At 51.0% G+C, this 27990-nt stretch overlaps 1 protein-coding gene across 6 annotated transcripts in view; it reads left to right on the forward strand.

The window, feature by feature from the left end:
• Positions 1-27990, forward strand: part of RGS3 (regulator of G protein signaling 3) — a 162004-nt gene that overhangs the window by 54488 nt on the left and 79526 nt on the right. For 3 of the 6 annotated variants that reach the window (XM_058445416.1, XM_032164923.2, XM_032164927.2), the window contains 9 exons: positions 4689-4749; positions 6211-6301; positions 6921-6976; positions 14647-14728; positions 15573-15678; positions 16478-16829; positions 17734-17773; positions 23646-23842; positions 26727-26810. In XM_058445416.1, coding sequence (XP_058301399.1) covers positions 4689-4749; positions 6211-6301; positions 6921-6976; positions 14647-14728; positions 15573-15678; positions 16478-16829; positions 17734-17773; positions 23646-23842; positions 26727-26810 — 1069 coding nt within the window. Of the gene's footprint in view, positions 1-4688; positions 4750-6210; positions 6302-6920; positions 6977-10681; positions 10822-14646; positions 14729-15572; positions 15679-16477; positions 16830-17733; positions 17774-18936; positions 19057-23645; positions 23843-26726; positions 26811-27990 lie in introns of those variants that run through there. The other 3 variants (XM_032164933.2, XM_032164925.2, XM_032164926.2) reach the window with 3 other exon arrangements.

Genomic DNA, 27990 nt, shown 5'->3' on the forward strand with positions numbered 1-27990 from the left:
ATGGGCATATAGAAATTATATATAATATATAATTCTTTATATATTATATATGTTCTTTATATATTATTGTATATTATGTAATTAAAGAACATTATTTATATATGTAATTAAAGAACTTTATATATATGTAATTAAAGGACATAATCTTTTTTTTATGTAATTTTTGTTTCTTTTTTTTTGAGATGGAGTTTCACTCTTGTGCATGATCTCAGCTCACTGTAACCTCTGTCTTCCAGGTTCTAGCGATTCTCTGGCCTCAGCCTCCCAAGTAGCTGGCACTACAGGCGCATGCCAGCATGCCCAGCTGATTTTTGTATTTTTAGTAGAGATAGGGTTTCACCATGTTGGCCAGGCTGGTCTCCATCTCCTGACCTCTCAGGTGATCCATGCGCCTTGGCCTCCCAAAGTGCTGGGATTATAGCCATGAGCCACCGTGCCCAGCCAAGGACATAATCTTTTTTTTTTTTTTTTTTTTGAGATGAAGTCTCTCTCTGTTACCCAGGCTGGAGTGGAATGGCGCGATCTCACCTCACTGAAACCTCCACCTCCTGGATTCAAGTGATTCTTCTGCCTCGGCCTTCTAAGTAGCTGGGATTACAGGCGCATGCCACCATGCCTGACTAATTTTGTATTTTTAGTAGAGACAGGGTTTCACCATGTTGGCCAGGCTGGTCTCAAACTCCTGACCTCAAGTGATCCCCCTGCCTTGGCCCCTCAAAGTGCTGGGATTACAGGCGTGAGCCACCTCGCCCAGCCAGGGCATAATCTTTTATACTAATAGTAGCTACATTTAGGGAGATTCTGCTTGTGATTTTCCCTGCACTGTCCCAGGCACTGTAAGTGTATGCTCTCCTTTAATCTGTTTTATACATGAGATCTCAGTGCCAAGTACAGTGGCCTAATGTCAGAAAGCTTGTGACCAGTGATGGGTACTGAGCTTAAGGAAAAAGTGAATGGAAAAATCTAAGTTCAATTTAAGTCATCAAATTAAATATAAATTAGGATTAAATGGTATAACCCTGTAACAGAAATAATTTACCTGAGAGGGAGAACTAAAGTGCATTTCCTCAAAAAATAATATATTTTTTCATCTTGTAATGAGTCTGCAACCCTATGCTCAAAAGTAAACTGAATCCTATTCCCCATATGTGCTGCATGAAGTTACTTCAAAGCCTTTATAACGGATGTTCCCTCTGCCCAAAATGCTCTTCATTCTCTCAGGCTCAATTCATAGGTCTTCTTCCATGCTGTCAGACCGAAACTACCTCTTGTGTCCCCGAGCCTTCAGAATTTGTTGCCTGCACTGTTCATCTGTCAATTGCACCCTGTCTTGTGACATCCCCTGTATTGCTGTCTTGAACTGCTCTTTAAATTCCTGGATGTTTGTCTTGTTTCCTTAACGCTGTGGCTCCTTGCCCAGTGCCTGCCAACCATGGGCGTGATGGATTCATCCATTTATCAAACCTTCACTAAGTGCACCAAGCCTGGAGCTCAGGGACTGGTAGTCAGAATTAACCAAGGCTTGGTTCTGGAGACTTTGCATCTAGTGAGAGTTCAGGCACTCCCGAGGGTGAGCGCTAGTTCCCAAGTTTATAAACTGACTGCTGTATTGTCATATACTCAGGTTGCTTTAAAAGAAGTCTTTCTTCCTCCAAATATTTTTCAAAAGCAGGCATGAGAAATAGCTAATTGAAGAACACTTAGAGAGAGGTTCCTGCTTATGGACATTAATTGTGGCAATTTACACTGCCTGAGTTATCGTGAAATCATGGGAGGCCCCTTAGCAGGAAGTAAAACTCAAGGGAGGCTATTAACCATTTAACATTCTCTAAACACCAGGGAATGAAAATTTCGCTTAGTGAAGAGCAGAGAGAGGCTGCTGAGCTAATGCACTGGCCTGGAGACTTCAAAAGTTTCAGCCCTACCCAGTAGGAAAGAAGTGTACAGCAGAGTAGTGTGGGCACCTGGATAGCAGCTGGATTTCTCTCGAATGTGTGACAAATAAAATGAAATTGGTATGAGGATTTTGGCAAAGTCTTACCAAGTCTTTTCTGGAATGGCAGCTCAGATTAGTGTCGGCTGTTTATGATAGTCACTGCAACTGCCTCCTATTAGTGCTGACTTGGCTACTTCCCAAGGGGGAGGAGTATTTGTTTTTGGCGGTGGGCTGGGGAGGTGGATGTGGAAGGGTCGCTTTATTGGGGTGAGCGCATTGTCCTTTTTGAATAGATTATTAATAGAGCCTTGGATGATGAGAGAGGCAAGGAAGAAGGGAGCAGATGGAGCCAAGGCTGAAGGAGCTGGGAGCAGGAGTGATGAACTGAGAGCAGCTGTTGAGAGACAGCCAGAAGCAGGGGCCTCAGCCCTGGGCCGTGGGGCAGAGCATGGGTTTGCAGGCAGGTGGACCAGTTTTGAGGAGCAATCCCCCAGCATCCTGCCTCCCCACCCCTCCCTTGACTTGGCTGCCTGTGAGAAGCTAGTTTTGTTTTGCTTAGGACTGTCAGGTGGTAAGCTGCCACCCTTTCTGGAGAATCTGAACAATATGTCTTTATTGAGACCTTCTAGATCACTGGTCTTTGACTGGGGCAGGCATAAGTGGGTGCTTGGCAGGATCCCCTGGAGAGCTTTCTCCAGGCTTCCATGCTCAAACCCCACCTTGGACCAACTAATTTTGAGTTCTCAGGAAGAAGTCCTGGAGCATATACCTCAGACAGGCTGTTCAGGTGGTTTGTGGTACACTTCTAGCTAGAACCACTACTCTAGCTCAGGCCCCCTTAGACCAGGTTTTGAAAAACGCATCTCTAGGGAGTTTACACCTATCCATCCGCCTGTTCCATCTTTGGTTTTGATAATGTGCCTTCCATAGGACATGGCAAATCTCTCAGCTATATGGGTCCTTCAGCTGTTGAAGCCAGCCTCCAGGGTTATGCTCCAGCCTAAATATCCACAATGTTTCTTGATTAATAGTTATTAAACCAGTCTATGAAGGAGTCCAAGTTGAGGATGGGGTAAGAGAGAGGAGAACAGAAAGATAACATTAAAAAAAACCCTACTGTCAGGATAGAACAGGATGTGGCACAATAAGAGTCCTTAAAATTAGATTGATAACTGTCTTTTTTTTCTCCTGATTATAAAAAGAGTACTGTTCCCTATGCAAACAGTGAAAACCCATAAAGGAAAATGAAACCCCTAGTAATCCCACCTACCAGATATGACCATTGTTAGTATTTTTGTGGGTATCTTTCTCATTAAACTCACATTACTCATTAAATTTACAGCTTTGTAAACTTCCTTTTCTCTAACAATAGCAAGATATTTTTGGACTTTATTAATATTAATCGATGTTATCATTATTAGTTTTTTGAGACAGGGTCTCGCTCTGTCGCTGCAACTGCCTCCTGTTAGTGCTGACTTGGCCACTTCCCAAGAGGGAGGAACAGTAACACACAATCACAGCTCACTGCAGTTTTGACCTCCCAGGCTCAAGTGATCCTCCTACCTCAGCCTCCTCAGTAGCTGGGGCTACAGGCTCATGCCACCATGCCCTGCTATTTTAAAATTTTTTTTGTAGAGATGGTGTCTCCCTTTGTTGTCCAGGCTGGTCTCAAACTCCTGGGCTCAAGTGATGCCTTCCAAAGTGCTGGATTACAGGTGTGAGCCACTGCACCTGGCCCATGCCATCATCATTAAAAGCTGCCAACTCTTAGTCCCTGATTATTGGACATTGAGCCTCAATGGTGGACATTCTTCAGGAACTCTGAATTCTTCTTCTTCTTCTTCTTCTTTTTTTTTTTTGAGATGGAGTCTTGGCTCTGTTGCCCAGGCTGCACTGCAGTGGTGCTATCTTGGCTCACTGCAACCTCCAACTCCTGGTTTCAAGTGATTCTCCCGCCTCAGCCTCCTGAGTAGCTAGGATTACAAGCATGCACCACCATGTAGGGCTAATTTTTGTATTTTTAGTAGAGACAGAGTTTGCCATGTTGGCCAGGCTGTTCTCAAACTCCTGACCTCAAGTGATCTGCCTGCCTATGCCTCCCAAAGTGCTGGCATTACAGGCGTGAGCCACCGTGCCTAGCTGTGAATTCTTTTTAACCAAGAAGATTGAATTTAGCCCCTTGCCGTAGTCGGACATCCCCATGAGGCCTGACCCTGGCCCGTGCCTACCTGCCCTGCTGGTGGCCAGGTCAGATTGGTCTCAGCAGCTTTTGTGTCAGGTTGGTTTGGACCTTTATCTGTAGCCATCTAAGAACTGCTCAGCTCCTACCTGGACCTGAGACAGAACTTCTTGAGCTTGAGGTCCCATAACTATTCTCCTCCACTGAGCATCACCAATTGATGTGGGCAAGGAGGTTCCCTGTGGGGACCAGCTCTTCAGATCTACCCAGCACCAGAACAGTTAAAACTCATGAAGTACCGCTGGGCTTTTGTGTTTGGTAGAGGGAGTGCTGAACTTGTCCTGTGACCTTGGGAAAGGGACCAATTCTGAGTCTCCATTTTTCCCCCTGTAAAATGGAGATAATAGCTCCTCTCTAGCCTGCCTCACAGAGTCAGAAGCATCAAGCGAGACGATGCGGGTAAAGAGCTTTGTAAACCGCAGTGCATCAGGCAAACCCATGCTATACTTGATAATGGACCTCCCCATAGAGCCCAAAAAAAAGTGCTGACTCAAGTCTCAATTGTTCTCCCAGACGGAGTGGACTCATTGGCTGCATGAGCTTTGGGGTGAAGTCTCTCCTGACTCCAGACAAGGTGGGTCCTAGGGATGCTTCTGTCAGGATCATCCCAACTGGGCCGGGGCTGGTTTCTCTGTCAGCTCTTGGGCAGGGCTTCTGTCTGTGAGATGGTGCCCCACTGAGACAGGTGCCCGGTGAGGTGGCCTGCATAGCAGCACTGTGTTTGTTACCTGCCTAGCTGAGAGTTTGGGTCCCCTTCTTGGTTTGTCTTGCCAGAGAGCAGTTGTTAGGCAGCCCCAAGTCTTCCCAGGAGGCTCTGAGTCTGGTGTCCGCTGTTGAAGACACTGGCAGATCCCTTGGGGCCCAGAGCACTCCTGGGCCTGCCCCAGAAGACGAGGGCCAGGTGCGCCCATGGTCCGTTCCAGGGGTCCTCTTCATGTGTCTGTCAGGCCTGATATTTCTGGGCCTAACAGGTGCTCAAGGATGGAGTGAGCAGCACCATCCTCTGTGGAGCTTTTCTTCAGGCTGGAGGAGGACTCTGGGACCCAAGACTCCTAGCTCTAGGTCACCGGTCCCTTATCAATTTCTACGCTGCACTGGACCCCCCAAACTGGAAGGTGGAGGGTGGGGAGCACTCCTTTTGCACATCCCTGGAAATGTCCTGGTGGCTTGTGGCATGGCCTGCCACGCAGATTTGTGTCCTGGGGTGGGACAGGCTGAGGACCGTTTATCCTGCATGTGAGTCCTAAAGAGCTTCTCTCTCTCTCTCTCTCTTTTTTTTCCCTTTTCTTTTGAGAAGGAGTCTCACTCTGTTGCCCAGGCTGGAGTACAGTGTTGTGATCTTGGCTTGCTGCAACCTCCGCCTCCCAGGTTCAAGCAATTCTCCTGCCTCAGCCTCCTGAGTAGCTGGGATTATAGGCACCTGCCACCACGCCTGGTTAATTTTTGTATTTTTAGTAGAGATGGGGTTTCACCATTTGGCCAGGCTGGTCTCAAACTCCTGACCTCAGGTGATCCACTCGTCTGGGCCTCCCAAAGTGCTGGGATTACAGGTGTGAACCACCGAGCCCAGTCTAGAGCTTCTCTTGACTGCAGCCTTGGCTTCATTCTCCCAGAAAAGATGTTCCCCCTGGAGACTGCTCAGGAGCCACAGGATGCCTTTTGGTCTCTCCATCCCTCTTTCACTCCTTCACTTCTGTTCTGTCAACAAATATGGCTCCTACTGTATATCAGGCATAGTGTGAGGCACATCAAAGAGCCTGTGCACAACTTAGTGGGGGAGACAGGCAAGCAGATCGTTGTCCTCCAGGGATAAGAGGCTGTGGGAATTTGGCAGAGGGGAGAGCCAGATCTGCCCTGAGCATCAAGGAAGGCTTCCTGGAGGTGCAGGCATGGCAGCTCGGGGCCAGGAAGGCTGGAGAGTCTATCTCTCCTGTGGGATGGTGTCCAGTGGCTACTTTTGGAGGGGGATTGGTGGCTGCCTGACCTGTGCCTCTGCCTCCTGTGTCTGAATGTGCCATTCCTTCTCTTGTGACAGGAGATCAGTGGTTGGTACTACCTCCTAGGGGAGCACCTGGGCCGGACCAAGCACTTGAAGGTGGCCAGGCGGCGACTGCGGCCGCTGAGAGGTACCTGCACACACCCTTCAGCTTCCCTTCCCAGGACCTGCCCCATCCCTCCTTTCCTGCATAGTGGCATCAGTACTGGTATTTGGTTGCCCCTGCTACCGAGAATGCTATCAGCCTTCTGGGTGCAGGGACTTCTCAGGAGCACCTGCTAGAGTGCAGGCTGCAGGCAGCCTCTTGCCCATGCCTCCACTGTTTATCTGGTTGGACTTTTATTGTAGAGGCTATGGCCTGACCCCATGCGGTTTAGCTCCCTCGCTTGTGGGGTATTTTATGCTTCCGCAATGGCTCCTTCCCAGCTCCACGTCTCAGGGATCTCCCAGGCTGCCTTGCTCACCTTGGGATACCCACCTCTACAGACAGGGCGTTTAGGTCCTGCCATGATCCCTAAGGCTCAGAATGTGGATTTCATGACCTCTTTCTATGTTCTGCCTTTCCCACATGCAGCCCTGGCTCCTGAGTCCCTGTCTGGATTGAGCCTCACGTGTCCCCACATCCTGAGGCCAGGAGTGGCCCTGGGCAGCCCCATGGGCCTGTTTCCCAGCACTGTCCTCTGGGTGGTCTGAGGAGGGGAGACTTCTGTGCCACCAGAAGTTTCTGATTCTGCTCTGTCACCTTCCAGACCCGCTGCTGAGAATGCCAGGAGGTGGGGACACTGAGAATGGGAAGAAACTAAAGGTAGGTGGGGACAAGCTAGGGCATTGCTCCAGGAGCTGGATCTGCTCCTTGACAGCCCCTGGCCCAGGAAACCCCTAAAGGGGCAGCATTTGGTGCTTGAAACTCAGCAAGTCATGTACTCAGAAGGAATGATTTCTTGACTTTCCTGAGGTGTATTACAGGAAATAAATGCTCTTCTCGGGGTATCCATGATCGTGGCAGGGGTGGGGAAATGGCCAGGCCCCCACCTCTGGAAATGCAAGCATCTGGATCTAACTTGGGGCCTGTAGAAACCGAGTCCTCCCCTTCCCACAGACCTTCTCAGCCCCCTGCTTCCCCTGGGACTGAGGCCGAATCACCCTCCCAGGTTAGGCCTGCTTGATGTCAGGGGGCAGCTGTGATTCTGAACCTGAGACCAAGGGGTTCTAACTCTATTAGGGCTTCAAGTCTGGAAAGGAGCCTTTTTCAAGTAAGGAGTTGGGAGAATTCTCCAAAATTCATTCCATCTCTTTGCAGGGCATGGTGGGGATCTATGGTTTTCTTTAATAAGTGAGAGAGGGAATTACTTGGCCAGGCATGGTGGCTCACGCCTGTGATCCCAGCACTTTGGGAGGCCAAGGTGGGTGGATCACCTGAGGTCAGGAGTTCAAGACCAGCCTGACCAACATGGTGAAACCTTGTCTCTACTAAAAATACAAAAAAATTAGCTAGACATGGTGGTGGGTGTCTGTAGTCCCAGCTACTTGGGAAGCTGAGGCAGGAGAATCACTTGAACCCAGGCAGCGGAGGTTGCAGTGAGCCGAGATCATGCCACTGCACTCCAGCCTGGGCGACAGAGCAAGACTGTCTCAATTAAAAAAAAAAAGGCCAGGCGCGGTGGCTCACGCTTGTAATCCCAGCACTTTGGGGGGCCGAGGCGGGCGGATCATGAGGTCAGGAGATCGAGACCACGGTGAAACCCCGTCTCTACTAAAAATACAAAAAATTAGCCGGGCGTGGTGGCGGGCGCCTGTAGTCCCAGCTACTCGGAGAGGCTGAGGCAGGAGAATGGCGTGAACCCGGGAGGCGGAGCTTGCAGTGAGCCGAGATTGCGCCACTGCACTCCAGCCTGGGTGACAGAGCGAGACTCCGTCTCAAACAAAACAAAACAAAACAAAACAAAACAAAACAAAACAAAACAAAAAAAGGACCAGGCACGGTGGCTCATGCCTGTAATCCCAGCACTTTGGGAAGCTGAGGTGGGCGGATCACTTGAGGTCAAGAGTTCAAGACCAGCCTGGCCAATATGGTGAAACCCTGTCTCTACTAAAAATACAAAAATTAGCCGGGCGTGGTGGTGTGCACCTGTAGTCCCAGCTACTTGGGAGGCTGAGGCAGAAGAATCGCTTGAACCTGGGAGGTGGAGGTTGCAGTGAGCCAAGATTGTACCGCTGCATTCCAGCCTAGGTGACAGAATGAGATTCCATCTCAAAAAAAAAAAAAAAAGGGAGAAACAAACTCCCAGCAATTCATTAGCCCCTGTATACCAGGTGCTGTTACCTAATCTTCACTGCCCGCTCTAAGGCAGCTGTTACTTCCGCATCTCACAGATGAGAGGGACATACATGGTTCAGAGCATTAGGCCCTCTCTGTGGCCACACAGCTGGCAGGTGGTGAAGGCAGGCTCTGAGTGAGGGCTGCCCACCTTTTCAGTGTGCTGTGGCACACTGCCTCCTGTGCATGGCCTAGCTGGGAATATAAGACATTGCTGTAGTTCCTAATAGTATCTTACGTATTACACAATATTGGCGTATTACAATCTACCAAACATTTTCACGTTCACTGACTCAAGTTATTCACTCATTCATCATTCATTAAATATTTCCACCTATGTGGGCTGGGCCCTGTGCTGGGTGCTGGGATGCAGCTCTGGACCTGTCTAAGGCCCTGCCCCATGGAGCAGTCTAGAGCTGTGCTGGCCAGTGTGGTGACCACCTGCCACCTGTGGCTATTGAGCACTTAGTGGCTAGTGTGACCAGGGAACTGAGTGTCAACTTTAGTTTTAAGTAATTTCAGTTTACCTGGCACACATATCTAGCTGCGACTGGGTTAGACAGAGAAACTTGCCAGGAGTAACTTGTCAGGTTTGTTTTCTGTGGTTTCATTAGTTGAAAAGGTTTCCTCTGGCTTCTGTGGGGAACTGCAAAGACCTTTCCCCCTCTCTTTCTAATTGCCAAGCACAGAGAGGATGGTGATCGGGGGCCTCCCTCATGATACATGGAAATTACATGGGCATCAACACCATGAGTTTGCTTCCTCCAACATCATAGGTTTCTTGGTGGCTTGTAAAGTCCTGCTGCATGCTGGATTCTGCACACAGGCCCTGAGACCCTTGTTCTGAGGTGCACTGGGTTTTCCTGAGCTTGTGTGCACAGAGATGTCTGTGGGACTCAGCAAAGAGGATGTGCTTGTCAGAGGCTTGGCTGGGGCCGGGGGAGAGCCCCCAGAGGCCATCTCTTCAGCTCCTGCGCTGTGCAGGTGGGGAGATGGAGGCCCAGAAACCTGGGTGACCTGTCCACAGTCACACAGCAACCAAAGCTGGGTTGAACCAAGGAACCCTCTGTCATCAAGGACTTGAGTGCGTGGCTGGGCTTCCCCAGGGGCTCTGAGATGGGCAAAAGCAGCTGGGCTCACTATGTGCTGCTCTGCAGGATGCTATCCTGGGACTGCCAGGCAGGAAATAGGACCCAGGTTCTGGTCCTAGCCCCACACTGCCCTGCTGTTTGACCATAACCTGTCCAGGCCTCAGTTTGTTTGTCAGTAAGATGAGGACGCTGGGTTGTCTGATGAGTCGGAAATCCCTTCCACATTTGACTTTATGGTCCATGTATCACCAGATCCTGAAAGCAACCCACTTCCATGGACAAAGGACAAATAAATTGACTTTTTTTTTTTTTTTTTTTTGAGACAGACTCTTTCTCTGTCACCCAGGCTGGAGTACTGTGGCATGATCTCAGCTCACTGCAACCTCTGCCTCCTGGGTTCAAGCGATTCTCCTACCTCAGCCTCCCAAGTAGCTAGGACTACAGGCGCCTGCCACCACGCCCAGCTAATTTTTGTATTTTTTAAGTAGAGACAAGGTTTTACCATGTTGACCAGGCTGGTCTCGAACTCCTGACCCCAAGTGATCCATCTGCCTCGGCCTCCCAAAGTGTTGAGATTATAGGCATGGGCCACCGTGCCTGGCCGAAACTGACTTTTAAGTAGTTTCCAAGTGGCAGGCAGGTCTTCAGACTCCAAATGTTTTATGTTCCCTGTCTTGAGATGGGATGTCTGTGAGTGTAACCCTCCAAGGTGTCCTTGGATTCCGCAGGCTGGGGTAGTCTCCTGGATTTCCAGCAGGGTCACTGGGTCTTGCAGGGGGAGGAGGCGTTGTTATAGAGCAGCCACGTTTTCTGCCTGGGTTCTCCTCCAGTGAGGGGTGTTTGTGAGAACATTGGAATCACAAAGTGGCCCATGGCGGAGAATGCAGCCAGAACAAAGGCGCCCTCTCCCCGCCGGGCCCGGGGAATACTAACTAGTTGACAGGAATTTTAATATAAAACTCTCCCTCTTCCTTGTCATTCTGAGGTTTCAGGAAGCCTTCGGGCTTATCGTGCAGAGGCACACAGCACAGACAGGGCTTGGGGAGGTGAGAGGTGATTTCCTGCCATTCTTCTGTGGGGCGGGCTTCCCAGGGTGCTCATGCCAGGCTGACGGGTCCAGTGCGGGCTCCCGCTGCTGGGGGAGAGCTGGGTTTTCATGGGGCGGCAGCTGAGGCAGGACCCGCAGCCATGAACCGCTTCAATGGGCTCTGCAAGGTGTGCTCGGAGCGCCGCTACCGCCAGGTGGGTGCTTGGCCTCTTGTGGGGAGCCTGTGGGGTGTTCAGGGACAGGGGGAGAGGGACCATCTGAGAAGGATCTCGCTCCCCACAAGGTCTTCTTTGACCCCTCCTGCTCCCTGCAGGCTCACTTGGATATGGGGAGGAGGATAGAGGCAGGAGCTGGACCCAAGGCCCCTTTAGGGCCCAGCTCTGTGTGGAGTCCTAACCACTGGCTGGGTGGTGTTTTTTGGTGAGATAATCCATCTAGCTTTCTGTTCTTTTTATCTGGGGAGGGGCTGTGGGTGTGAGATTAAAAATGCCATGGTTGCTGAGCAGTTGGGAGCGGAGTTTGTATTTTTGCTAACTTTTCCCGCTTCTGACAGGACAGCAGTGCCCATTCTGCCCCCTGCGCATGTGTGTGTTGGCGCGTGCTCGTACGTGAGATTGGGTGTTTTCGTGTATATGTACATACGTATAACTTTCCTCTCCCCTACTGCTGATGCCTCACTGTGGCTCAGGATTCCTTTGGCTTTGGAATCCAACTTTACAGTGAGGGTTTGGCCTCTCAGCCTCTGGTCTTGGAAAGGGGAGCAGAGTGGGCCATTATGATCCCATTAGCCCCCCTGAGCCTCTTCTAGAACTGTGATGGGTCATTTTTTTCTCATAAAATAGGAATGGGGTTAGGGATGGTGAAGGCAAGTGATATCTAATCTGGAAGGGAGTTCTGAAATTGTTCTGATTTTAAAAAATCACATAGAGTAGCCCCTCTATTTGTTTTAATGACCAGACTGGTCTGTGGGTCTTGACTCCTCTGACAGGCAGTGCTTAGGTCCCAGGGAGATGTCCAGAGGGGCCCCTGCCCTCCCACCTGCCTGCTAGGGGATCCAGTGTTTTCTTTGTAGCCCTCCCCAGCTCTCAGGTTCTGTCCTGCGGGCCCCACTCTGTTTCCTGCCCTCCTGGAGCTGGGAAAAGCAGCCCCTGTGACACTAGCATCTGGATGGCAGAGTGGTGAGACAGAGAGAGCACTGGATGGGACATCTAGAAGCCATTGATCACCTTGGGGCTATGGGCTAGAAGACGGGGCATGCTGGCCGTCAGAGTGGGGCCAGGAGCAATTGTGGGCTGGACCTAGGGCTCAGGGACTCAGAGTTCAAGATGGTTTCTGTGTTAGAAACAAGTACAGAATTGAGAGCAGCAAGCTTTTTGTCAGGTCTAAGCTCAAATCTAGCCCTGTTCCTCTTTAGCTGTGGCTTTTGAGCAAGTCACTGTTCGTCTCTGAGCTTTTATCTCCTAGTCGGTAAAATAGGGATAATGAAATCCAGCGATGTTGCCGTGGGAGTGAATAGGATGACGTGTGTGAAGAGCCTGGCTCAGTGTCTGCTGTGCATATTTATCTAGGAGGTGTTTAATACATGGCAGAATTTGGGGATTACAGTCTAGGCAGGACAGAGGAGCAGAAACTAGGCAGGAGAGCAGAAATGATGGGCTGGCATGGGTGAGACGTGGGAGCAGTGGCTGTTCCTGCCCTGGACAGGAAAGAGCGAGAACCACCTGCAGGAAGGACAGGCTCTGTCAGAAGCCGCCAAGGCCTCAGAGCAGGGCTGCTCCTTTCACCTCCTGGTCAGAGCAAGGCTGAGAGCGGGAGGGTGGAGGGGGTGGCACTTTGAGTCTTATCTCCTTGTCTGTAAAATGGGCGTACTCATTCCCCTAGGGGCTGCAGGGATGGTCAGGTTCTTTGGACACTACCCTCTCAATGTGGTCAGTGATCATGGTAGACAGAGTGTAATTCTGCTTCCTCCGAGCTAGGAGGTGAGCTTGCCTCCCAGCACCCTCTCCTCTTCCCCTCCTTCATACTCCCAACTGGCTTGGACTGTGGTCTGGGCTGGCACTTCTTAAGCTGGTGCCCAGGAGGGTGAGGGGCCCCAGCCCACAGTCCTGCTTGGATTTGGGGTCTGGGTGTGGGAGGAGGAGGCTGTTTTCTTGGAGCACACTCCTCCCCAGACCCCACTCTCCAGCTACTGCCCCAAAACTGGCCATCCAGAGCCCAGGGTGCTGGGATGGGTTTTCTATGCAGGGGGCTTTGGCCCTGGATGGGGTAGGGGTGGGGAAGTGCTGGATAGGCTTTGGAACCCCAGCTTGTGCTTGGGTTGAGGGTTGGCTTGTGAGGCCCCTAAAAAATCCTCGCTGGTTCCATGGAGGGGGCCAGGCTCCTGGCGTCTTCCCTGGCCTCAGGGGGGCCCGCCAACTAGTGGCTGCTCCTTTCCCCCAGCTTTCCACACTCGCACCCGCGTTTGTTTTTCTTTCTTTCTTTCCATTTTTTTCTCTTCCTGTCTTAGCCGCGTGTTTTCCCAGAATTCTTATGGGAACGGGGTATTTTCCTGCCTCCTCCCCCTTCCCCTTGTCTGTCAGATTTCCTGTTTTACAAACTCGCTTTGAATCCAGGCCTGGGGCTGGTGGGAAGCAGAGCCTCAGAGGTCCCTGCGTCTTCCAAGGCCCTTGGTCACTCTGGGCCCCCTCCCACTCACCTTCCTCATGCCTGGCCCTGGGATGGTTGGCAGGTGAATGAGTGCAGGTGCCCAGTCTTGCAGGGACAACCCTCAAAGGAAGGAGACAGAAGTCTCCTGACAAGGCCGGTGCCCTTGACCTTTTCCAAGCTTGCTGAGCTGGCCTCTTTCTCAACTCCCCTGGGACACCCTTCCCTGTGCCTCATCAGGGCCCACCCCAAGTCCCAGTTTCTCTAGGGGGTCTCTTGGGACCCCTTGAATCCCTTTTCTGATTTGTGCTGCCTTTAGCAGCCGGAATGGGCCGGCAGACCACCTTACATCCTCCTGTGTATGGGACACTGCCAGGCTGCCCTCCCTACATTAGCCTCTGCTGAGTTCCTACCGTGTGCCAAGCATGGCGTCCATAGTCGGAGCATAAAGGACTGAGAATGGCCCAGTCCTCCTGCTTTGCTTTAGTGCCCGCTGTGCCCTGCTTCGCTCTGGAGAGGTTTGTGTACCCTTGTGCTCCTCTGGGAGCCAGAGACCAAGGCTGCATGCCTCTGTATGTCCACAGAGCCTGGCATGCTGTAAGAGCTCAATAATTGTGTGCCGGTTTGAAAAGAGCATCCAGATGGCAAGGCCCTCTCATGGACTTCTGAAAGTAGGAGTTGTGGACCTGTCAAGTTCATGGGCCTCAGCAGGCACATGAGTCAGTGGCTAGTTCAGGTTCAGCCAGGAAGCCTATCTGTGAACTTACCCGCCCCTTACCTGGGAGTCCTCATGGGGTGCCTTGGGGCCCTGGCCACGGATTGGTCCCCAGAACCCCAACTCTCTTCCTCTGACCCTTGGCCTGAGGTGAAGTGAGTGTGTCCCAGTGTTCCCTCCCCTGTGCTCTGGGAGGGCAGTGACCAGGCTGGCCTTGTCTTTGGGCCTTTAGCACAGGGCCCGCCCCAGGCTAATGCTCTGTGAACCTCTGTGAGAAAGGAAGAAGGGAGCCAGGAAAACAGTGGATCAAAGGTGAGGCCGAGTCATGCAGTGCTGGTGGGCCCTTGGATCAAGGGCTGGGGCTGCTGCCGCTCAGGATGGCAAAGTTTGCTTTTCCAAGACCTTGTCCATCTCAGGCCCTCCTCACATCGGCCTGGGTTTACCTGCTGAGCTCTGGGCCTTCCTGCTGGGCCCACAACCCAGTGGTCAAGTTGTCTGGGCTGAGATAGGGACACTGAGGGGCTGGCCAGCTCCTCTGTGGCTCCAGTTCCCTTGGAGAGGAGGGTGGCTTTTGGCAGGTGTGGGCTGTGGGCTTCCTGACCTTGGGGTAGAGGCAAGAGCCTCTAGCTTCTGGCAGTGACTGGGCAGGGCTGTGTCCTAGATCACCATCCCGAGGGGAAAGGACGGCTTTGGTTTCACCATCTGCTGCGACTCTCCAGTCCGAGTCCAGGCCGTGGATTCCGGTAAGTGAGTGACAGGGGGATGCCAGCCCCACTTGCCCACCATACATGTGGGCTTTGCAAACATAGGCCGGAACTAAAAGGGGAGCCCCAAACTGGAGCAAAGTGTCCTGGCTTTTCAAAATGAAAAGAATAATATTTTTAAGTGACCATAGATGAAACTGCCATTTATGAAAATATGCCCACTTTTTTTTGTTGTTTTTATCAAAACGAAAATAGATTTTTATATTTTGTTTCCCAATCAGTTTGAACAGGAACTAAACCTACATTTTCAGCAATGGCTGCAAGGGAAAATAAGAGTCATTTGTGAACTCTATTTGAAGCTGATATTGTATTCTATCCAGAGCCTGATCAGCACTTAAAAAGAGCCATCCTTCCCTACTTTTCACAAATGAAGATTTCTCTTAATCACAGAGTGAGCATCTCAAAGACAGAAGCCGGGGCTCAGTGGTCAGGGTGTTTCCAGTGCCTGCACAGGGGTGGGCATGAGGTTTGTGCACAATGATTGGCAGAGAAGGAATGAATGGAGTGTAGGAGCCTGGCCCCAGGGAAGGTTCTCAATAGCGTAGGAGGCCCTGGGGAGGGGTAAGGGCTGGGGTGGAAGGGTGGACTGCAGAGAGGTGAGCCAGCAGTAGCGGAGGCAAGCAGGGAGAAGGGAAGGCAAAGGGATGCCTTCTTTCAAGGCTCTTGAGAGGCACCAAGTTCAGTCCCTCATTTCACGGATGAAGAAACTTAGAGAAAAAGGGAGGTCCTTGTCTGAGGTCACCATGGCAGCAAAGGACTTCAGATCTTTTGAAGGGGTCTTAGGCTTCAGGGGCCCCTGAATGGCTTTTCTTTGTCCCTGCAGGGGGTCCGGCGGAACGGGCAGGGCTGCAGCAGCTGGACACGGTGCTGCAGCTGAACGAGAGGCCTGTGGAGCACTGGAAATGTGTGGAGCTGGCCCACGAGATCCGGTGACAGGGGACAGCGGGCGGCCTGGGGCCTCAGGCTGATGGCACACCCTCCCCACCCCTGGGCACACTGCCTTGCCTGGCTCAGCTCTTGCTGCTCCCTCTTTTGCCCAGCTGTGAGCAGGCAATTCCTTTTGCTCCTCAAGGAATCTGTTTCTTGGCCTGAGAATGGAAGGTTCAGGCTCAGAGCACTTTTGGATTCCAGAGCAAACATCAGGGAAGATGCTCTCAGACTCTGTGGTTCAGGACGGGGCACCAGGAGGTTGCTTTCTGCTTTAGCTAATTATTTCTGCTACCTAAGAGCTAAGTCCATTTGTTATTTAAGGACATGAAGATGTTGCAAATGTTTCAATTGCACAATTAAAAAAATATTCTTGAAAATATTGGAGTCTCCCAAATTTTGGTCCTCCAGGGTAAAACCCCGATGGCCCCATTTTAGGTCTGCTTCTGGAATAACCAGATAAGGGCTTGCACTTAGGTGACCTGCTAGCTTTACTTGCTTATATCTTGCTTATGACAAGCATCATGAATTGAGTATGGAACTCTTTCCGGTTGAACCTGGCCTTGGCCTCAGGGTCCTTCTCAGCCACTGCCCGTCAATAGGAATTGACCTAGGTCACCCATTTGCTGTCTCTTCTTTAAATGGCTTCTTGCATCCCTTCCTGCCCTGACACTGGGGGCTTCCCCCCACCATGTCTGCCTCCTCTTCCCGCCATCATCCTCTCTGCCCTTTGGGCCCTCACTCTGGCTGATACTGGCTTTCCCCAGGCTCAACCTGTCTGTGTGATCCCTCAACTTCCAGGAGCTGCCCCAGTGAGATCATCCTACTTGTGTGGCGCATGGTCCCCCAGGTCAAGCCAGGACCAGACGGCGGGGTCCTGCGGCGGGCCTCCTGCAAGTCGACACATGACCTCCAGTCACCCCCCAACAAACGGGAGAAGAACTGCACCCATGGGGCCCAGGCACGGCCCGAGCAGCGCCACAGCTGCCACCTGGTATGTGACAGCTCTGATGGGCTGCTGCTCGGCGGCTGGGAGCGCTACACTGAGGTGACCAAGCGCGGGGGCCAGCACACCCTGCCTGCACTGTCCCGTGCCACTGCCCCCACCGACCCCAACTACATCATCCTGGCCCCGCTGAATCCTGGGAGCCAGGTATGGACAGCTGGTGTGGGGAAGGTGAAGGGCACTGGGTCCCTGTGGGAGGCCAGGAAGACTTGAAAACCCAAAGTTGTGTGATGAGGAGCCTGTGAGGGGCTGCGATGTTGGGCAGGGAGATGGGGTATGTGCTAGCTCTGCCTTCTGCAAGGCTGTTCTTGGTGGGGAGGACAGATAGGTCTATGTGGCCTCAGGGCACAGATCTAAGACAGGGCACGCACAGGCTGGAAGATTTCAACTCACAGAAGGAAGAGCTTTCTACCAGCCTGTGCTTTTCCCCAGTTTAATGGGCTGCCTTGGTAGGTGGTGGGCTCCCATCATACGAGGTGTGAAAGCAGACACTGCATGATTGCATGGTGGGATGATGGAGTGCGCTCCCCAAAACATTAGTCCCATGAGATGCTCTGGGAAAAAGGTGTTCTGAGGTCAAATAAGCTTGCGACATATCCCGTACTCTCTTCCTCATCTAGGAGATTCCCAGTGTAAAGGAGCCTAGCAGAGGCTCTGCTGGCATCCTGTACTACAGCAGGTGGTGTCACCCAAATAACACCGCATTTCCCAAACTTGCCTGATGGGGGCACACTTTAGGGCGTGGTTGGTACCGTCTTACCATTCCAGTGTTCCCTGGAATGCACTTTGGAACGAGATGCTGTAAAGGAAGTTGGGGACTTGCCAAGGGGTTAGACTTCATGACCCATAAAGCCTTTTTCAACTTGAATATTCTGGGATTTTGTGTTCTCTCCCAGCCTTCTCCCTCAGCTGGTTGCCAGAACTGCTGTTTTTCTCTTGTGCCCTGAGGTGCTCCACTTCCTCTCCCCTGGGGTCCCCGTGTCCAGCAGCCTCCTGGGCTGTCCTGCCCTGCTCCTGAGGCTGAGGTGGTTTTCCTGTCTTTCCCTTGCAGCTGCTCCGGCCTGTGTACCAGGAGGATACCATCCCCGAAGGTGAGTCTCCTGCTGCTGCTGTGCCCTCCTAGCTCAGAGAGGCAGCAGGGGTCAGCTGAGGCCTGGCCCAGCCTCTGCCCCTGAGTTCTGAGGCCTTTCCAACGGAGTCAAGGTCACTTAGCCTATCGACACAGACTCTGTTTCTACGTGGTACCTTTTCTCCCTCACAGAACCAATGTCTTTCTTCCTTGAAGCCAGAACTGAGAAGGAGGAGAGGGGATCTTACCAGGGCAGTTTGAGAGACAGTGTGTCCAGGCCTCAGGCATTCAATTGAGATTCATCCAATTTTACTGAGCAGCCGATATATATTAGGTGCCAGAGGCAACGTGGTTGGGCTTGCATGGAAGGGAGTCATGGAGCACGGAGGTGGGAGGTCTTGAGTTGGAGTTCTAGCTATGTGACTTTAAGCAAATCATGTCCCCTTGGTCGGGCGTGGTGGCTCATGCCTGTAATCCCAGCACTTTGGGAGGCTGAGGTGGGTGGATCACAAGGTCAGGAGATTGAGACCATCCTGCCTAACACAGTGAAACCCTGTCTCTACTAAAAATACAAACATCACTACTGGGCGTGGTGGTGCGCGCCAATAGTCCCAGCTACTCAGGAGGCTGAGGCAGGAGAATCACTTGAACCTGGGAGGCGGAGGTTGCAATGAGCCGAGATCATGCCACTGCACTCCAGCCTGGGTGACAGAGCGAGACTCTGTCTAAAAAAAAAAAAAAAAATCATGTCCCCTCGCTGAGCCTCAGTTTCTTCATTTATAAAATGGGGTCAATAATTGCTACCTCAGAGGGTTGTTGGGAGGATCCCATGAGAGAATGGTTGTGACTAGTTGCCTGTGTACTGAGAGATGCTATACAGACGGTAGCTGTCTTTGAAGTGCACATATGTCTCTGCTGCTGGATGGATTCTTCTTCTTTGGCTTTTAAAATCCTGGCCAGGGATGGAAGCTGAGCTCAAAACCACTTTCTTCTCCCAGGAATGCGGAGATATCGGTCTTGAGGCTGAAGCTGGCTGGGCATTCCTTGAGATCCTTTGCGTGCCTGCCAGAGCTTTGACTCAGAAGTCCATCTGGTGTCCGGACCGCCTTCCTTGACAGTGGCTTTTGCTTAGCCACTCACAGACTTGCTTCCTTGCTGTTCCCTTCTCAGTGGTGTGAAGGCGATGCTTCTAGGAGGTAGTTGGAAAAGTGCTTGTGCCTTTTGCGGGTGTAAAGTGCTCCCATCAGGCTCAGGGACGCTGATGGAAGACACCTTCTTTCTCTCCGGTCTGGGGCATTTGGGCAGGTGAGCCCGGTCAGTTGGTAATAAATCTGTGTTCCTTCTGGGGAGAAGTCTGACAGCAATTCAATGATGAGTTTTATTTTTATTTTTTATTTTTCCATAGATTATTGGGGTACAAGTGGTATTTGGTTATGTAAGTAAGATTTTTAGTGGTGATTTGTGAGATTTTGTTGCACCCATAACCCAAGCAGAATATACTGCACCCTATTTGTAGTCTTTTATCCCTCACCCCTCTCCCACCCTTCCCCCCAAGTCTGCAAAGTCCATTGTATCATTCTTATGCCTTTGCATCCTCATAGCTTAGCTCCCATGTATCGTTGAGAACATACAATGTTTGGTTTTCCATTCCTGAGTTACTTCACTTAGAAAAATAGTCTCCAATCTCATCCAGGTCGCTGCAAATGCCGTTAATTCATTCCCTTTTACGGCTGAGTAGTATTCTGTCAATGATGAGTTTTTAAAAAGCTTTTGGTTGGTACATTAGGTTAGAGTAGAGTTGGCGCTGCTAAGTAGGGACTTCATTAGGGTCAAGGCCTGGGCCTGGCTCATTTCTGTAGGTCCAATGCAGGACCCAGGGCCTGGCAGATGGCAGATACTCAGCAGAATTTTGGTTGTGTGACTGACTGAAGGAGAACCACTTGGGTTGCCTCTGAGGCTTTGGAGTCTGGTTGTGGAGGAGGGGGGCTGGAGAAGTGTGCTGCCTGGAGTGGGCCCATGCACACAGGCTGGTGTCTGGGGTTGATTCCTTCTCAGTTTGAGAGGTACCTCTGTGTCTCCCTGCTGTGCTCCCAGCCTGTATCCATGTTTCATTCCCCTCTGAGAGTATAATACATAGTAAGTCAGCAAGAGCACAGTTATCTAAGCCATGGGGAAAGGGACAAGAGAGGAAATGATGATGATATTAATAACCATGGTAGCTCTTTGAATGCATTGTATTAAGATCTTGACCTTACTTTGTGTATTCTTCATAATAATAAATCTTTGCTCTTTACCAGGGATCAAGTCTTTGTAGCTCACAATTTTAGGATTCAGAGGAAAGGGTGAAATTCAGGGCACACAATTTCCCTTAAACACACTTGGGGTTGTCCAGAGGTTAAGGCTGTCACCAGGGTGCCAGCTTCTCAGTCCCCCTCCTCTGGCTGGGCTGCCAAGAGATAGCCCTTTAGGAGTGTTGGGTCATCCTGAGTTGAATAGGAGGGACAGTTAAGCCATCCTGAGTTGAATAGGGTCTGGCGCCCTTCCGGAGCCCGGAGTGCCTGCCCGGCTGTGGTTGGCATGTTTCCCAGGGTTGCTGGTGCCCTTGGCATTGTCCCTGCCCTGTAAAGGTGACCTGGCCTCAGATTCACCACTGCCAGGGCAGGGTGGCTGCCAGGGCTCGCCTCAGAATCTGGGAGCAAAGCCCTGTAATTACTGTATTTGGTCGGTGAAGCAGGTGTTGGAGGAAAAAAGGGTGATATGGGGGTTTGGACCAGACATCGGTAGCAGGTGGGAAGTAAATGAGTTTGCCTTCACAGAGCTCAGTAACTGGGTTGCAAGCTGTACTGTTCTAAAAAAAAGAAAAAAAAAGTTTTGCAGAGCCACTCCCACTGGCCACATATTATCCAGGGGTGGGTGGAGATTGGGCACAAGGGCATGACTGCTGCATAGGTTGGGTTAATCCTGCCTCGTATAATTTACTGGCCAAATGACCAGTCACCCTACCATTCCAGACCTCAGTTTCCTTGTCTACAAAATGGGGCTGAGCCAACTTTTCCTGTCTGAAGGCAGAGTTATGTGTTGGGTACTTTAGGTGAGGCCCTTGGTGAGGATTCTGTGACAGCCCTGGGCTCCTGGGCTACAGAAGGGAAGAAATCATTTTTTTAAGAAGTCCGAGACTGGGGGCCCAGGACCCAGATCTTGGCATCTACAAATGGTACCCATCTTTAATTTTGGTCTATTTTGCTCCAGTCACCTGCTTGTCATTCCTGCATGGTTTTGCCTTCTCTGCTCTAGGCTTGGCCATGTTAAATTAGACTGTCTAGATCCAGGCTGGCCATGGGGTTTCATTCACAGCACGGTTTGAGACCCAGCAGCCCTGCCTATCCTTCTACTAGCCCTGGTAGGTGGATTACTTGGAGGCTTAGGATTTGTGATAATCCCCTGACTACTCACACTGTGGTACAATCCACGAAGCTCTTTTCCATCAGGTCTCTTGTGTGAACCTCCCACTGGCCCTGGGGCAAGCGAGGCAGCAATCAGTATTATCTCCACTTCAAAGTGGAGAAAACTTTGATTCAGAGAAGGAAGGAAGCTATTCAGGGTTACACAGACTGTCTCTGACTTGGAAAGTCAGTGATCAAGCTCGGGTGTCTTATCCAACTCAAATTCAGTGAAGATCTTGAGACTCAGGATGGTGCTTTAAACAAAGGGTCCAGGGCCTGGCAGCACACACCCCTCTGGGGCTGATGTGTAGGGCCAGATCAGACAAGGAGCTATGTGACATCTTTCTTGTGTCTGTTCCTCCTGTGCCTATCCTGGGCTCATGCTCATTCTATTCCTCTCTACATGACTCACAGAAGAGGCAGGAAGTGGTTTGAGTTATCATGGTTTGAGTGCTGCCCTCAGATTTGTCTATGATCAGTGGTCACTTGTCAGGGGCATGGGGGGAGTCAACTTGTTTTTCTCACCTTGCTTGGTGAGAAGGGGCTGGGGGTGGGAGGAGGAAGCAAGTGTGAAACCTTCTGAGGTGAGTTTTTCCTCCGAGGCTGTGGGCGCGCGTTGGTGGGGAGCTTCCCTGAGGTATAGCTGGGGTCAGGCCACCGGTTCCCCCCTCGCTGCCAGGGCTGCTGGCAGCAGAAGACGGCCCACACCCGGGACCCAGGCTGGGCACCCAGGTCAGTGAGGACCTGGTAGTTGCCCATACAGTAGCAGGAATGCCTTAGAAGGGGCCCAGGAGTGTGTGGAGCCTGACTGCTCTGGAGTTTCCCTCCCACCTGCTTGGTCCAGGAACCCCTGACTTTTTAGCGACTTTGTGTTTTGTCCCTCTGCCCACTAGATGGGATGTAATAAAAACCTGTGCACAGGCTGGGCATGGTGGCTCATGCCTGTAATCCCAGCACTTTGGGAGGCTGAGGCGGGCGGATCACCTGAGGTCAGGAGTTCGAGACCAGCCTGACCAACATGGAGAAACTCTGTCTCTACTAAAAATACAAAATTAGCCGGGCGTGGGGCGCATGCCTGTAATTCCAGCTACTTGGGAGGCTGAGGCAGGAGAATCACTTGAACCTGGGAGGCAGAGATGTGGTGAGCCGAGATGGCCATTGCACTCCAGCCTGAGTGATAAGAGCGAAATTCCGTCTCAAACAAACAAAAAACAAACAACAACAAAAAACCTGTGCACTACCCCTTGTTCAGGGTGAGGGGTGTGTGTCCATCAGTGACCCTTAAAGAGGGACCCCCCCTACCGCCGTTGCAGCCTCTGCTGTCCTTCCTGGGGGTGGTCTTGTTTCTCTGTTTCTCTCTCTCTCTCCTTATGATTAGAATGATTTGTGAGTTGGTGGCCAAGCCGGAGTACCTCCTGGGTACACTGAAGCCTGGGATTCCCAGAGTCCTATGGGGCACCTGACTCCCAAACTTGCTTTTCCAAGTGGAGAAATCACAACAACGAAACAACACTGAGTTAGCAGCTAACTTTTATCATACACTTACTAGGTCCCAGGCACTGTTCTAAAGACTCTAAGTAAACTTAGAGTATTTCATTTAATCCTCACTGTAACCCAGTGAGCTTGGCACTATTATTACAGTTGAGGAAGTCAAGACTCTGAGGGTGAAATAAGTTGCCCAAGCTCACCGAGCTGGTAAGCAGGGGAGCAGGATTTGAGCACAGCCACCTGGCTTCGAAGCTTGTGTGCTTTACTGTGACCTGGGGCAGCAAGTGCCACCCTTATTCTAGACTGACTGGAGTGGGCGAGGCTGCTCTAGCTCCCTTGGCTACAGAGGGAGGACTCCAGTACATCCTGGGAAAGCCTTTGGTCTCTGCTGCCGCTGCTGCACAGTGGATTTTTGTCTGTGGGGCAGGGAGGGAGGAAACAGATTGGGCTGGGCTGAGCTTGTGCAGGGAGTAGTGGGAATGGTGTGGGGTTCTGGTGAGGAGAGCACGTACCCTGCCACATAGGCCGGTCACCACTCTGCTCCAACTGATGGTTCCACATGGGACTGTGGGCTCAGTGAGGACAGATCTTATGATTTTTCAAATATGAGCGATTTCTTGATTTTTAAAAGACTGAGGCCAAAATGGAAAGTCTGATCCAGGGCCTGGGTCAGCAGGTGGAGCGTGCTGCCTCCATCATAGCTGGTGGTGTCCAGTGCTGTGCTAGCCCTGGACTTGCTTGCTCACATGTCAATGTCTCTCACTAGAGTGCGAGGGAATTCCTTGAAGCCCGAGCCCATGTGAGGCCTCCCTGTGTTTCAGCATCGTGCGCAGGGCCTGGCACAAAGTAGCTGCTCAGAAACTGATTGTTGATGGAATGAGTCCGTGTCCCCTGTTTCTACAGAGGGGACACCTTTGCAGGAGTGACGGAAATGTCTCATAGTCCCCCATCTCTGTTTCACAGAATCAGGGAGTCCCAGTAAAGGGAAGTCCTACACAGGCCTGGGGAAGAAGTCCCGGCTGATGAAGACAGTGCAGACCATGAAGGGCCACGGGAACTACCAAAACTGCCCGGTCGTGAGGCCGCATGCCACGCACTCAAGCTACGGCACCTACGTCACCCTGGCCCCCAAAGTCCTGGTGTTCCCTGTCTTTGTTCAGGTGAGCCCGTGGCTGGTCTTAAGGGTTCCCTCAGGAGGAACGGAGAAAGAGGAGGGCCCTTGCCGCAGGATTTAGGGATGATGCCTTATCCCAAGACTGAGGGCCCCGTTTTGGGAAAGATAAGTAGCTTTAGATGCACAGGATTCTAGGGGTTTATACTGAGGGAGCAGAGATTTCCAGGGAGATACACAGGAAAAAGTGAGGCCAGGGGAGCCCAGCAAGGAAAGGGTCCTCTCCTTCCCCCACCTCACCTCCCCTTTCTCTGGGGACAGGGCAGGTGCACCCCAGCTGCTTGTTGCCATGTCACAGGGCCTGTTTGCCGATGCTCCCGCTCCCTGGCTCACCCAGTGGTTTTTTATTTGAAAACAACTGAGGGAGACCCTTGGGGTCTGTGCCTTATCTGGTCTCCCTGGTCTCTGCAAACATGTTTGGCCCATATTCACTGGTGGCCTGCGATTCACTAGATCTCTCTTATTCTCCAACGTCAAACAAAGTACTTGAAGAAAGATAATGAAACAAACAGCAAGCTGGGCCTGAAATCCCAGCTACTTGGGAGGCTGAGGTGGAAGGATCGTTTGAGGCCAGGAGTTTGAGGTTATAGTGAGCTATGATCATAACACTGCACTCCAGCCTCGTCTTCTTCCCCTTTTTCCTCCCCATTTATCTCTCCTTCTCTTTAAAAATAACCTTTATTGGACCAGGTGTGGTGGCTCACGCCTGTAATCCCAGCACTTTGGGAGGCCTAGGTGGTGGATCACTTGAGGTCAGGAGTTCAAGACCAGCCTGGCCAAGATAAAAACCCATCTCTACTAAAAATACAAAAAAAATTAGCTGGGTGCGGTGGCAGGTGCCTGTAATCCCAGCTATTTGGGAAGCTGAGGCAGGAGAATCACTTGAACCTCGGGGGTAGAGGTTGCAGTGAGCCGAGATCACACCACTGCACTCCAGCCTGGGAGACAGAGTGAAACTCTGTCTCAAAAAAAAGAAACAAAATAAAACAAAAACCTAAAAACCTTTATTCCATCACCCAGATGTGATAGTGTGAACATTTCAGCATCTTTTCTGTGTGCATATATACATTAAAAAACAGATCTTATTCTGTATTTTATATCATGTTGCCTTTTTAAAATGAAAATTGTAGCATGAACCTTTCCCACACCACTAAATGTTCTGTGTTTTACGGTGGTTGCCCACTTTTCTATTATATGGGTATACTGTATTTATTTAACCAGTTCTGTATTCAGATACTTCTGTCTACACTTTTGCTGTTGTAAATAACCCTGTGATGAAAATCCTTGTGCTTGGATTGCCTCTCTGATTATTTTCCTTGGGAGAGATTGCTGAAAGGGAAATGACTGGGTCATGGGTCATAAACATTTTAAAGGCTCTTTACACATATTGACAAATTGCTTTGCAGGAAGATTCTAATGGTTTATCGTCTTATCAGCAGCATAGAAGTGACTTGGCCCCAAGGGCTTCATTTCTGCCTATGCCTCTCTGGTCTCCCTGGCATCCCAGTCTGGGCCTGTCACTGTCCTGTAGGCACATTTTGTTAGGATGCAACACATCTCTGGGAGCTCACATGCCTCCCCTTAGACAGCTCTGTCAGCAGGGCCTGGCCTTGGCCTTTCTGTGGGTCTCTTCTCTTTCTTAGCATGTGACACAAAGTTCTTGGCATCTACAATGTCTAATTTTCTTTCTTTTTTTTTTTTTTTGGATGGAGTTTCACTCTTGTTGCCTAGGCTGGAGTGCAATGGTGTGATCTCGGCTCACTGCAATCTCCACCTCCCAGGTTCAAGTGATTCTCCTGCCTCAGCCTCCCAAGTAGTTGGGATTACAGGTGCCCACCACCATGCTTGGCTAATTTCTTGTATTTTTAGTAGAGATGGAGTTTTACCATGTTGGCCAGGCTGGTCTCGAACTCCTGACCTCTGGTGATCCACCTGCCTCAGCCTCCCAGAGTGCTGGGATTACAGGCATGAACCACTACACCCGGCCTGTGTCTAATTTTCATGTTCATTTTAATATTTGTAAAAGAAACTACTTTTATTTAAAAGACAGTCTCTTGCTCTGTCCCCCAGGCTGGAGTGCAGTGGTATGATCATAGCTCATGGTAACCTCAAGCTCCTGGCCTCAAATGATCCTTCCACCTCAGCCTCCCAAGTAGCTGGGATTTCAGGCCCAGCTTGCTGTTTGTTTCATGATCTTTCATCAAGCACCTTGCTTGATATCATGTACTTAGAAGCCATTTTAGAAATATACAATCATAAGGACAAATCCTGCTGGGTAATCCAGAGCTTAGGGAGCTTTCTCTGGGCTGGGCCGGGCAAGGTGATGGAGTAGGGTGAGAGGTTTGGGTGAGAATTGGCCCTTGGAGAATTGGCTGAGAAGGAGATTGTCAGTTCAAGTGTGCTATGAATATAGAGCAGGAACTGGCCTGGCTTTGAAGGGACTCAAGTGACCAAATCTCTTGGCATGTGGCTCTCAGGATGCCTCCTAGTCCTGCGAGGAATGAACAGGATAGATGGGGGATGGTGGGAGCGGAGAGGGCCCAGGAGCCCAGTGCAGTGAGGGGTGGGAGCTGGGGCTGAAGACTGCAGAGGGCCTAAGCCTGTGGTTAGACTTCCTGTCAGTGAGTGTAGCTCTCACGGTGAGGGTTGATGGGGAAGGTGGCAGCAACAGTTCCACAGGACAGCAGCGTCTGTCTTTCTGTTTCCATCTTATGTATGAGGGGGTGTGTGGGTTCTCGGGTCGGTGGTGGGCTGACAGTCTTCTCTGGGTCAGAGGGTTCTCTGTGGCTGGCTTTGACAAGCTGCTGCTTCCTCCCCGCGGGTCCTCACCCAGCCTCTTTTTGAACTGCCCACTCGGCCTGCTTTATTTCCAGCCTCTAGATCTCTGTAACCCTGCCCGGACCCTCCTGCTGTCAGAGGAGCTGCTATTGTACGAAGGGAGGAACAAGGCTGCCCAGGTAAGACTTTCACCTGCGTTTTTTAGGGGACTTTTTGGGTGGGCTTCGTTGGCATCCTCCAGGCCCCTCACTTTGGTCTCTTCCTGAGTATTTTAGAACTGTACACTCTCAGGATAGGGGAGACCTGAGAAGGACCCCTCCACTCTCCCTAGCAAAGACTACCCAGCTTTTTCTTGTACATCTCCTTTCAAAGCTGTTGAATCCTTCTTTGATGGTTAGAAAGTTTCCCCAGCCCCTAAAGACACCCCATTGTTTATCCCACCTTCCTCTCAGGAGCAGAAGAGATGGCAATTTACCCCGGCTGTGGGGAGTGACTTTGGTGGCAGGAAGAGTAAAGCTATTAGCCAAAGTGAATTTTTAGACCAGCATCAGTTTACCCGAGTTTTCTGGGCCTGTTTTAACCCAAATCCCACATCCTCTTCTGAGAGACGAGTCTATGATTTCACCTGGGTTCTAGCTCTGCCAGTGGGGTGCTGACATGGGACCTGTGTTACCCTTCCTGGGAGCTGGCCTGGGATGCTTTTCTCTAATTGGGAGAACTTCATTCATCCACACAACCCCAGAGCTGGTCAGTTCAGTCTCTGAGCTTAAAACTACTTGGGTACAGAAGTTGGATCCCTGGGCTCTGCCCTGGCTACCTGGGGCCATGGGGTGAGGGTAGCAGGCTCTTTGCAGATCAAGCCCCAATGTAGAGCTGCCTTGGCTGAGTCAAGTGGCAGCTTGGGTTAGTGGAAAGATCAGGAAACTTGGAGACAGGAAGTCTGTATCAAGACCCAGCTCTGCTGCTGGCTCATGTGTGATTTCTTCCTTCTTCCTCAGTCTTTCCATCTGAGCAGTAGGTTTGTGTGTATTTGAGGCAGTAAGGGCAGGGTCAGAGGTTGGTCTATAAGGACCCTTTAAACCTCAGCCTTCTGGGACACTATGTGTGACTGTGGCTGAAGCAGGAGGTTGGTTTGTTTTTTAAGTAAGCAGACTGGACTGGAACTCATCTATTCCAAATGTACATTATCTTTTTCAAGGGAGTGCCCTGGGGGGCTGCGTACTCCCTTCCACCGCTCGCTATTGCCTACTGTATTTCTGGACCTCCTCTTTTCCGAACCTCCTCTTGGGAACTTTGCAAACTCTGGGAACTTAAAAATCTTTGCATATCTTCTGAATTGTCTCAGTGGGAGTAAAATTT

This window comes from Hylobates moloch, unplaced genomic scaffold (genome assembly GCF_009828535.3).
Source record: "Hylobates moloch isolate HMO894 unplaced genomic scaffold, HMol_V3 SCAFFOLD_10, whole genome shotgun sequence".
NCBI classification, from domain to species: domain Eukaryota; kingdom Metazoa; phylum Chordata; class Mammalia; order Primates; family Hylobatidae; genus Hylobates; species Hylobates moloch.